The sequence below is a fragment of the Manihot esculenta genome, chromosome 15, assembly GCF_001659605.2.
Source record: "Manihot esculenta cultivar AM560-2 chromosome 15, M.esculenta_v8, whole genome shotgun sequence".
NCBI classification, from domain to species: Eukaryota; Viridiplantae; Streptophyta; class Magnoliopsida; order Malpighiales; family Euphorbiaceae; genus Manihot; species Manihot esculenta.
The window spans coordinates 3,370,479-3,382,014 of NC_035175.2; the positions used below are offsets into that span (position 1 = coordinate 3,370,479).

General features: G+C 30.7%; 1 protein-coding gene across 1 annotated transcript; it reads left to right on the plus strand.

Annotated features, from left to right (window-relative positions):
• Positions 1-8,295: 8,295 nt before the first annotated feature.
• On the plus strand, positions 8,296-11,387 carry LOC110600961 (peroxisomal membrane protein PMP22). The gene is made up of 7 exons (XM_021737915.2): positions 8,296-8,595; positions 8,723-8,821; positions 9,100-9,201; positions 9,320-9,395; positions 10,335-10,405; positions 10,531-10,616; positions 11,156-11,387. Exons 1-7 carry the CDS (start codon positions 8,524-8,526, stop codon positions 11,205-11,207), a joined length of 558 nt encoding a protein of 185 aa, XP_021593607.1. The 5' UTR covers positions 8,296-8,523; the 3' UTR covers positions 11,208-11,387.
• Positions 11,388-11,536: the final 149 nt, after the last annotated feature.

Sequence of the window (11,536 nt, forward strand, 5' to 3'; positions counted from 1 at the left end):
GAGAGACGTGAGGGGAAATATGTTGCTTGTTGATAATGTAATGTACAATCTTTTTGTTATTTCTTTGTAGCGTTGAACTAGCTTTTGGTTGATGGAAGTTCATTCAGATAAATTTTTAAAATAAATTTAATCGTTAATTTCATGAATGTCTTATTTATATTAATTACATTTTAAATTTTTTTTAGCTATAATTCCTTTTTATATATAATTTTTAAAAAAAAATCATTTATATAAATGCACCCTTATCGTACCCTAAAATATTCAGCTTATATATTTTATCTAAAAGTCAATTATATTCATTTTCCTTAATATAAGAAATGAAAGAATTTAACAACTATTAATAATTAAATTCGATAAATGATATCAATCTTGAAAGATAGACCTTAAGGATATACATAAACCCTAATTCCGCGGAGCGTAGTTAAATACTTATTGATTTTAAGGGTGAAACTTTTGGTTCTTAATTAATTAATTAACTATTGTTTAAATTGGTGTTAATATTTAATTCATAACCAGTTTTAATATTTTAATTTTTTTTTTGCTTCTTAGAAAATAATGTGTATCTACATATATATGGAGAGATAAATGGCTAAATTTCCTACAAATTTAGTAGAAATATACTAGGTAATTCTCTCTATAAGGAGATTTGAACATGAATTTTTCTTTTTTTTTTAAAAAAAAAAAATTGAATATGAACCTTAACAAAAAAAAAAAAAAAAAAAAAAACATTCCTACTAAAAAGAACTTGATAAAAATTAATGTTACTAGCAAGGTGTCTCATTATAACTATTGGTTGCTATAATTAAAATTAATTTGATCCACACAAAATTGAATTTATTTTTTTAAAAAAACATTTCTTATGTTTAAAATGTTTAAAAGCATCTATCTCTAATTTTAGTGATTGTTTGCTAATATTATAATTAATAAAACTTAATTTATCTTTTAAAAACATTTCTTACATTTAAAATGTTTAAAAGCACCTAACACTAATTTTAGCGAGTGATTGCTATTATTATAATTAATTTGATTTCGTATAAAATTAAATTTCATAATAATAATAATTTAAATATTTATTTAATTTAAATCTATCTATTATATATCTTTTAAATTAATTTTATATAAATATCTAAAATATTATAAAACTCATTCTCATTTTCTCGTAAATGTCATTCATGGCGTAACTAGATATATATTAAAGACGAACTCAATAAGTCATAAAATAAAATCAATTTATTTGAAATGTAATTAATAATGGTTGTAAAATAATATTAATATAATTATATGTTTAATAAAATTTTTTAAAATATATATATAAATATAAATGAAAATTTTACAAAAGTTGGGATGGGCTATTATGTAGTCCTGCCCTATAAATCTATTAGAGAATATATGTATTACATATTAAGAATAAAATGAGGGAAAAATTGATTGAGTTTATAATTAGTTGTTAATTCCTTTTGTGGTTTCTACTGTGGACACCCAAAAGAGAAAGTGTAAGTATCTTCTCAGAGAATATTCCAATTAATAGCATTGGCTATATAAAATCAGTTTTTAAGTTGATAACCATTTCTAACATTGTCATCATTGCTTCTCATCTTCCACAAGCAATGCCTGCCCATTGCTTACTTTTCATTACGCCTTGTATAGTATATGAAAAAGGATAATCTTGTGGTTTCTTCATTTATTAAATGAATTTTATTTTAATATCATCTATTATTTAATTAAACTAATGTTATATTAAACAAAAACACAAATAAAAAAAATAAAATTTTAATTATATATATCGAAAAATTATTATATACTACAAGTAATACTAACAATACCTAAAGTCATTGTGTAAATTCACAGTAGATATGGCATGAAATTAGACCGTAATTGGTGGATGGCTTTGTGCGTTCAGACACGTATACAGATGTATATTTATATTGTAAGTTCTGTAGGGGAGTTGTTTTGTGCAGTACGGGAGACTAAGACACTGGTTTTAGTGGAATCTGCTAAGCCAATCATACAAACCCTTTTCTTCTTTTGTCCTTCGGATTTGTCCAATCCTTGTATATATGAGTGTTACATGACGTTGAATCATTACCCATTGCGTTAATGGGGATTTGTCTAGTGGGTTCTTTTCTATAAAAAAAGAAATGGAGAAACAAGAGGAACCAATCATGTTTTAGAGTATATAGGCTTAAAAGATTATGCTACAGAGGATTGAAGTGATACTAGTGCAGTGCGATGCAGCTTTGTTTAGGAGATCATGGAATTGAAAGGGTGGGTTTGGGTCATTGTCTATGAAGTTGGATGAGACACGAGGTCAGCCTCTGTTGATGACACTCGGACATTTCTAGGTTAACATAATTAGATCGCCTTTTCCTTTAATTGAGGTGGAGTTGTAATATTATTTCTTATGAAACGACTGCGTCTTGGAGATTGGATGTATCCTGATTAGGAATAATGCTTATGAGATCGAAAGTGCCCCTGATGCTGGTAGGTGGGAGCTATAGACCAGGTGATGAGGGAGGGCAGGTTTTGGTTTGATTTTGAATCAGTCCGTATAATATAAACCCAGAACGGGTTTAATCTGTAATTTTAAAAATTATTTATTATTTTTTAATTTTTATGTTAATTAAAATATTAAATTTTTTATATTTTAAAATAAAAAATATTATATTAAATCATATTTATTTTACGCATAAAAAATGTAGTATTAAAGTTTAATTAGACTCATTTTCCAAAATAATTATATATTTCAGCAAAATTCCCTCAAAATGTCATCATATTTCAATTCATGATGGGCAAAATTTTCCCATTATTTCCTAGTTGACAAGAGAGTATATGGCTATAAGCATATATTGATCCCACCATTATCATTCTAACTTAATGGGCAAATCTTTGGCCAAATTAAAATGATTTACAAGTTTTAATGTCCAAAAATAGAAATTAGATTATTCAATGTAAGTAATGGAGATAATACTAAAATATATTAAATTTAAATTTTAATAATACACGTCAATTATTTAAATATTATAATTTCTAATAAAGGAATAGAATTATAATAATATATTATCGTATTAGAATATTGTAGGATTTCATATTTTATAGACTTTAAATTTTATTTTATTTAAAATTTCATATCATATATAAATTCTATCTAATTCACTGTATCAACGAATTCACAATCTCTATAACCAAGTAAACTATTCTTTTTATCAAACAATTTTATAATTTACTTTTTACACACTAATTTAAATATTAAAAAAATTATTAAACGCTACGCACTTTATATTTTCTTTTATTTTACATGTACATATTTAAATAATTGTGATCCAAACAACAACATTAAGATTCACGTGATGCATATTTTGATTGATTAAATAAATAGAGTTTTCAATTGAAATTGGGGTTAGCTTTTGAATCATGGCTGAATTAAATTGAAAAAGCAAACTGAAAATCAAAAACACCAAAAGCCATAAATTTTCCTTTTAAAAATGGATTATTTTTTTTATATTATAATTGGATTAATTAAATTAAATTAAAATTAAAACTAAAAATATTGAAGTTTTTAAATAATCTAATTGAGATGCAAATTTTTTAAAGAATCGTAATCGACCTGCTCATCAGTTTTAAAACAATAAAATTATTTTGTATTATTAAATTGAAAATTATTAAAGAAGAAAAAATCATCCTATTCCAGCTCATATCATGATTTTAAGCATTATACACTCACCAAAAAAAAAATGATGGGAGAGAGTGAGTGGTGCAATTGGCTACGGTGATGTTGATGATGATGTGGATGAAAGACCCTTTGTAATTGTGGGAAGTTGATTGGATTAGTGTTTATACAAGTTGATAGAGGATTATTTAAATTCCGTTAGGAGTTGTAACCAATATCGCTTGGTTAAGACGAAATAAGAGAAAATATAGGCTAAAAGACGAAAAGTCTTATTGAAATTTCTTAAAAATTGGAAAGTGAGTTCCTAATAGCCAAGGGAGACTATTTATAATAGAAATAAAATCCTAATATGCAAAAATAATCCTAATCCTAATAGGAGTCTAAAATCCTAATAGTCAAGGGAGGCTATTTACAATAAAAATAAAATCCTAATATGCAAAAATAATCCTAATCCTAATAGGAGTCTAAAATCCTAATAGCCAAAGGAGGCTATTTACAATAGAAATAAAATCCTAATATGCAAAAATAATCCTAATCCTAATAGGAGTCTAAAATTCTAATAGCCAAGGGAGGCTATTTACAATAGAAATAAAATCCTAATATGCAAAAATATAAAAATACCCAAAATATCCAAAAATAATAATTAAAATGCAAAAATTAGCTCCGGTCCAAGTCTGCCGTAAAATCTAAGGCTAGTTGCTCTGTGTCATTCCCTTCCACTTGTAAAGAACTCATCCTCGAGTTGCCATCAGCAGGGTAGTACTGAAATAGATCTGCCACATTAAACGTCTTGGAAATTTTCATTTCATGTGGGAGGTCAAGAACATAGGTATTATCATTGATTTTCTGAATGATCTGGAATGGACCAATCTTCTTGGCGTCAAGCTTTTTCTGTCCTCCACCACGCTCCTTGCGTAAATACACTATAACTTGGTCACCGACATTGAAGGACTTGAAACGCCTATATTTATCAGCTGTAGCTTTATATTTGTCATCGGCTTCTGTAAGGTATTGTTGTACCTGTTTGAAAACATCTACGTGCTGCTTTGCCAAGTTGCTTGCTGCAATACTGTTGTAAGCAAATTCCACCTGGTCTTGGAGGATTTCACTCTCCTTTGGACTCATCTTGTAATAAGGCAGATTCGGTAATTTTGATCCAGGAATGAGATCAATATGATGTTGGATATCCCGCGGAGGTGGAAGCTTTGATGATTCCTCCACTATTTTAGGAAACTCCTTCAACAGCTCTTTGACGGATGGTGGTAAAGGTGGTGCATTCTCCATTGTACTTTTTTCTCTCATCAATAAAGCCAGTGTGCCCCCAGATTTCTCAACTGCGCTTGATAGCTTCTGCACTCCTGTAGAAATAGCAACAACATTCTTCTCTTCCACTTTAGAATGTTTCGCAGAACCGGAAGGCAAGATAGTAATCTTCTTTTGATTCCACGTGAACATGTATGAGTTCTCCTTCCCTTTATACAAAGTATCAACATCGAACTGCCAAGGGCGACCTAGCAAAATTCTACAGCAATCCATATCTACAACATCACAATTAACAAGTTCAGTATAAGATTTACTGATCGAGATAGGCACGCTGCAGATTCTGTTGACCTCAATTGTCGGACCTTCCTTAATCCATCCGACTTTGTATGGCCAAGGATGCGGCTATGTAGGCAACTGCAATTTCTCCACCAATTGCTTAGCTATCAGATTCTCACAACTGCAGCTATTTATAATTAGCCTTCAAATTGCCTCTCCTATTCGACACTTTGCCTGAAAAATCTTCCTCCTTTGTGTTTCATCCTCTTGTTTCGTTGAACATAAGATTTTCTTCACCACATAGGTGACTTCAGGATTGGCTGCCACAGGATTGGCGGCCACATGGGGATGTGCGGCGGCGGCGGGTTGGTGGATTCCCTGCTGCAGGGTCAGCTATCCGATCATCTCCCTCAATTCTGCCAAGGATGCCTCAATCGCAGCAAGTCGCGCCTCTTGGTTATCTGCCATGGTCGAACTTCGCTCTGATACCAATCTGATACAGGACTATTTAGACTCCGTCAGGAGTTGTAACCAATATCGTTTGGTTAAGACGAAATAAGAGAAAAAATAGGCTAAAAGACGAAAAGTCTTATTGAAATTTCTTAAAAATTGGAAAGTGAGTTCCTAATAGCCAAGGGAAGCTATTTATAATAGAAATAAAATCCTAATATGCAAAAATAATCTTAATCCTAATAGGAGTCTAAAATCCTAATAGCCAAGAGAGGCTATTTACAATAGAAATAAAATCCTAATATGCAAAAATAATCCTAATCCTAATAGGAGTCTAAAATCCTAATAGCCAAGGGAGGCTATTTACAATAGAAATAAAATCCTAATTGCAAAAATAATTCTAATTCTAATAGGAGTCTAAAATCCTAATAGCCAAGGGAGACTATTTACAATAGAAATAAAATCTTAATATGCAAAAATAATCCTAATCCTAATAGGAGTCTAAAATCCTAATAGTTAAGGGAGGCTATTTACAATAAAAATAAAATCCTAATATGTAAAAATATGAAAATATCCAAAATATCTAAAAATAATAATTAAAATGCAAAAGTTAGCTCCGGTCCAAGTCTGCCATAAAATCTAAGACTATTTGGTCCGTGTCAGAAATCCTTTCAATAAAGGAAAGGGTGCTTGGCTTGCTTTTAGAATAAAAATTAAAAAAAGTAGAAAACAACAAGCATGGGTTAAGGACCTATTTGATAATATTTTTCAACCTAATATTTAGTATTATAATTAAATATTTAGTAATTAAAAAGATAAATTATATACCTATTTTCAAATTACCCAGTCATACATTGTGTTTTATTATTTTAAAAAATTAAATTATTTTTTAAACATTTTTACCCAAATATTTAAACTACTTAAAAATTATTTTAAAGTAAATTATACAACAATTTAATAATTTATAATGTCTGAAATAAAAAAATAACAGAGAGAAAAATTAACTTATTTTTTTATTTTTTACAATACTTAAATTAAAATACAAATGATTTATCATATAAATTAGAAAATTTTAATTGACTCTAAATACAATGCATAGATTAAGAGAGTCGAACAATTGGGATTTGAGAGCTCTCGTACAACTCGCCAAAAAAATGGGCTTTTAAATTCAGTAGTTTCTGTGCAAAAGCCCATCTCAGTACTAAACGAGCTTTCAAACAAAAGTTGAACACGTGTTTATTGTGCAATCCACTGGCTTAAATTATTATTACTTTAATAATTAATTTGTTTTTATGTAAATTCACTGAAAATATTAATTTAAACTCAATTTAACTAAAAAAGGTGAGTGTAATTTTTAGAATAAATCATAAATTTAGTTCACAAATTTTTTGGGAGCAAGTTGATATTTAAACAAAAGTTTAAAAGTTAATTAAATTGTATTTGTTAATAAATATAAAAATAAAATTATACATTTAGCCAATTATTATTCTACGTAGAAATGTATGCTCTGAATTATTATTTCCAAAAATGTCTGTTGACTGACACAGTCAGTGTTTTGAAATGTCAAAATAGTGTTGTTACGATGGAATTTGAAAATGTCTCTCTCAGTCCTCACATAATCACAAACTGGGCCATTGTTTAGCCCAATTGAAGCCCACACCACCACCCTCCTCCTAATTATTAATTAACGGAGCACATTTTTGTGGTATTTTATTTTTAATTACGTAATTGTTATTATTAGATTATAAATTAAAAAAATATAAACATAAATAAAATAAAATAATTATAAATACATTTTTATTAAATATGGATTATATAATATCAATTTTTTTTTATCATTGTATATACAGTCATCAAGTTTACATATAAGACTAAATGTATTTATTTATTTTTTTTATAAGAAAAATGTTATTTATGCCAACCAGCAAGAAAAATATAATATAATTGAGTAGTGCAATCTTAATTAATATCTTGAGTCTGGTGAATTTTAGTTCCTCTGTTGATGGTGATTTTGGTCCTGTTGCTTTGGGGTTTTTCATGCAAGTCAGCTGGTTTTGGTGGAGCTTCGGACTCTTGGTCGATGATCTTCTATCTTACAAGTTGTTGGAGGTTTCTTCCCCTCGGGCTGCTCTTTTAGATCGTTTTTAAGGCCACTGGCTAAGGATATGTGAGTTTGGTGGGTGATATCTTGCTGCGGGGGTTGCAATTCCATTTAGGCCATGGGGCAACTATCTCCACGGTCGTTGAAACTGGACACGTTTGGTTAGCCGACACTTGCCATTGTTGCAGTCGAAGCTTTGATTGGGCTCTTCCGTTGGGCTGTGGTGCTGTCGGATCATCTATGCCTCTAATCCTGCTTGGTGGGTGGCTTGGGACGTTTTTTTTTTTTTTAATGATGCCCAGTCCTATCTATATTATAAAACCCAATTCTTTAACCCCCTGTTTTGGATAAAAAATTCTATGAGAATTCATATTAGTTTAATTTTGTTTAACTTATTAAAATTTTATTTTGAATAGAAATAAAATTATAGATAATTTTATAAAAAATTATTTGATTTTTTTTTTTTATAAATATTGATACCAAACAGGTTGAGAAAATAAAAAAGGAAATTCCCTTTTGTGGCATAAAATAAAAAAGAAAGAAGAAAGGAAGATGGTACCTACTACCTAGCATGGCATTGGCAGTGCCGTGCAAAGGCATTTGATCTGCCTATCACCTAACCCCAACGTGTCATTATTTTTTCGCCCCTCTGTAGACTCAAACTACTCCGTCAACTCTCTCACTCTGCGTTGCTCTCTCTAAACCTCCCCAAGATCCGATTCCTATTGACAGGGGAAAGAGAGAGAGAGAGAGGATTAATCACATCATGTCTGACATAGCTAAAGAAGCATGGAGAAAATATCTTATTCAACTTCAAGCCCACCCTCTTAGAACCAAGGTCTTTTCGCAGTTCATATCTCTTGTTGATTCTTCCCTGCTTTCAAATTCCTGCCTTTCTTCTTGTTTTGTGCTGGTTCCTATTGAATTTAGTTTTTTGTTTGATTATAATTTTTTGGGTGCATCAGGCAATAACTTCTGGGGTGTTAGCTGGATTCAGCGATGCAATTGCGCAAAAGATTTCTGGGATCAAAAGGCTTCAGTTGAGAAGATTGCTGCTTATCATGGTACGTTGACTTCTCTTCTATTATTTTTCAATTCAATAACTCGGATTGGATCTGGTTCCAAAAAAGAGAGTGGAAAATTTGTGGCTTATTGTTAATGCTAATGGAATCGTACAATCATCTTCAACTTTATGACTGAGCATAAATAGTGGAAAGTCTTGACACCAATGGTTAATTTCTTAATAACCGAACAGAAACTGAATTGATATATGTACATTGAAAAGAATGAAGTTATGATTTTTTTTTATAGTTAAACATATTGGCACTTCCTTTTGCTTCAGCTTTATGGCTTTGCATATGGAGGACCATTTGGGCACTTCTTTCACAAACTGATGGATATTATTTTCAAGGGAAAGAAAGACAACAAAACTGTAGCGAAGAAGGTAGCCCTTATTATGTATAGATTTGATTGTTTTGTTGCCTAGGTTATAATTTCGTTTTCTTTTGTGTGGCTGATGAGATTAGAGATTAAAGATTGAAAGTTTTCTGGCTACTTACTAGGTGTTGTTGGAACAATTCACTTCTTCTCCTTGGAACAATATGCTTTTTATGCTGTACTATGGCTTGGTACTTGAAGGTAGGTACATATGTTAAGCAATCTCTTGACGTTGTGTGTTTGATACATTGTAGCCATTTAGTGTACAGTGTGATAGTTCTTATTTTGTTGCCTATCTTATTCTGGTTGTTGATGTGGATTACACAATTATTTCCAGCTTTTAGTTATCAAATAATCGTCCATTTAAAGACTGGCATGGTTTGCAGAATCAATAGCATCATTTAATTTTCGGCAGTTTTATGTAATAAAGAAACTAAACTTGCCAAATTAAAATCTCTCTTGTTTGTACTGCTAAATAAGATTAGCAATGTCAACAAGATGTAGTAATGCCAATCATGCGAATCACAAGTTTCATAACCGGAAGATTTGATATGCTTCTAACTTAAGCTCACTCATCTCTAGTTCTTTTCTTTTCTTTTTTTTTTTCCTTTTCCTGATTGCCATTGCCTCCTGATTGCCACCTTTATCTGATTCTAAACCTGAGATAAACATTATGCAGTTGTGTTAATTATGTATTCACATTGGTCAAAATAGTGAAATGCATGAGTGGAGGCTCATTCTAATACACGTTCAGATGTTTGAGTGAGTAGTACTTTCGTGTGAGATAAGGACCCAAATAGTTACTACACCATCTTAAGGCATGTTTGTATCACTCAATTGCTTTGTGTCAGCCTGATCTGGACAATTGGCAAATTATTGATTTTGTTTCTTTCAGGAAGATATACTCCCTTTTTGTCACAACATTGAACAGAATGGAGGATCTTTAAGTTATGTGCTATGTTTTCATTACATCTTTTTGTTAGCTAGAATTATCAAAATGCTTTGTTGATTTTAATATTTGCTGAAAAATGACTATGCAATCAAATGTTGAGGAAAAGACAGATAATGTTAAATGCAGGAAAAAGGGAATATTTTCTATATAGAATCTGCTATATCAAAAACTTTTGCTTGTTACTGCAGGAAGACCATGGGGTTTAGTGAAGAGTAAGGTCCGTAATGACTTTCCTTCTGTTCAATTGACAGCCTGGAAGGTACAGAAATATGAACCATTTATTGTTATTATTTAGTTCTGTATATCCTCTTGTTTGAAAGACAAAAGGCAACATTAAGTTGTTGTCCAAATTTGTAACTAAAACAATGATGCTTATGACTTCAGTTCTGGCCTATAGTCGGTTGGGTGAATCACCAGTATATGCCATTGCAGTTCCGTGTTCTATTTCAAAGCTTTGTTGCTTCATGTTGGTGCGCTCTAAATCCTTAAGCTTGATTATTTGTTTCACTAAATTATCTTAATTCCTTGAATAACTACATCTTAGTCTTGTTCCTTCTTATGCATGGATGGATAAATATGATAATTAAGTTTATATGTTTACCACTGAAAATGTAATTTTCAAACTCTATGTCTGTAGTCATTAGCAATTGCCATGAATCTGTAATGCCCCACGTCTTTTATGAATTTTGTCGTCTAAGAAACCGTCAATTTTGCCTCTTAATTGTTTGATGATTGTAATGGAGCTTTTTCTTTAGCTTTTGAATGTGGATGATGTTTATTCTCATGGAAATGCGGACTGGAGCTGATATGGCTTTTCAAGCTTCAAATAAAATGAGGAAAAATCACATTGAATGCACATTTTCTTGCAAAGTATATTACAAACTTCTGCAAATCTGCTTGTGTTAAGACCACGTGGTGTTTTTAGGGATTGGCAAATTTCAGTAGTCACTAGTTAACTGAACAACTTCTATGATACTAATGCACTCTTGGTTCTTTGCATCAACTGCAGGGCAATCTTTCTGAATCTGAAAGCGAGGACTTCCACAATTAAGCAGTCATAGAATAGAACAGCCTTTATCTTCTAGTTTTCTTTTTCTGCACTTTTAAATTCACTACATATATTGTTAGAACTTAAAACCACAAATTATATTATTCTAGGACTTTGGTAGATGTGTTGGTGTCTTGAGGGTAGATGTTTGTTTAATCTTGTGAATCAAGCATATATTTTATTTAACTTCTTATGACTGGTTCTGGAAAATTATATAATCTCACCTAAAATTCAGTTGACTCCATCATTCCTCTACCTTTAATTATTATGCATGCCAAATGCTTGCACACATGGAACGAGTTCAAGCAGATAGATGAGTCGCCAAAAAGGAGTAGCCCAAGT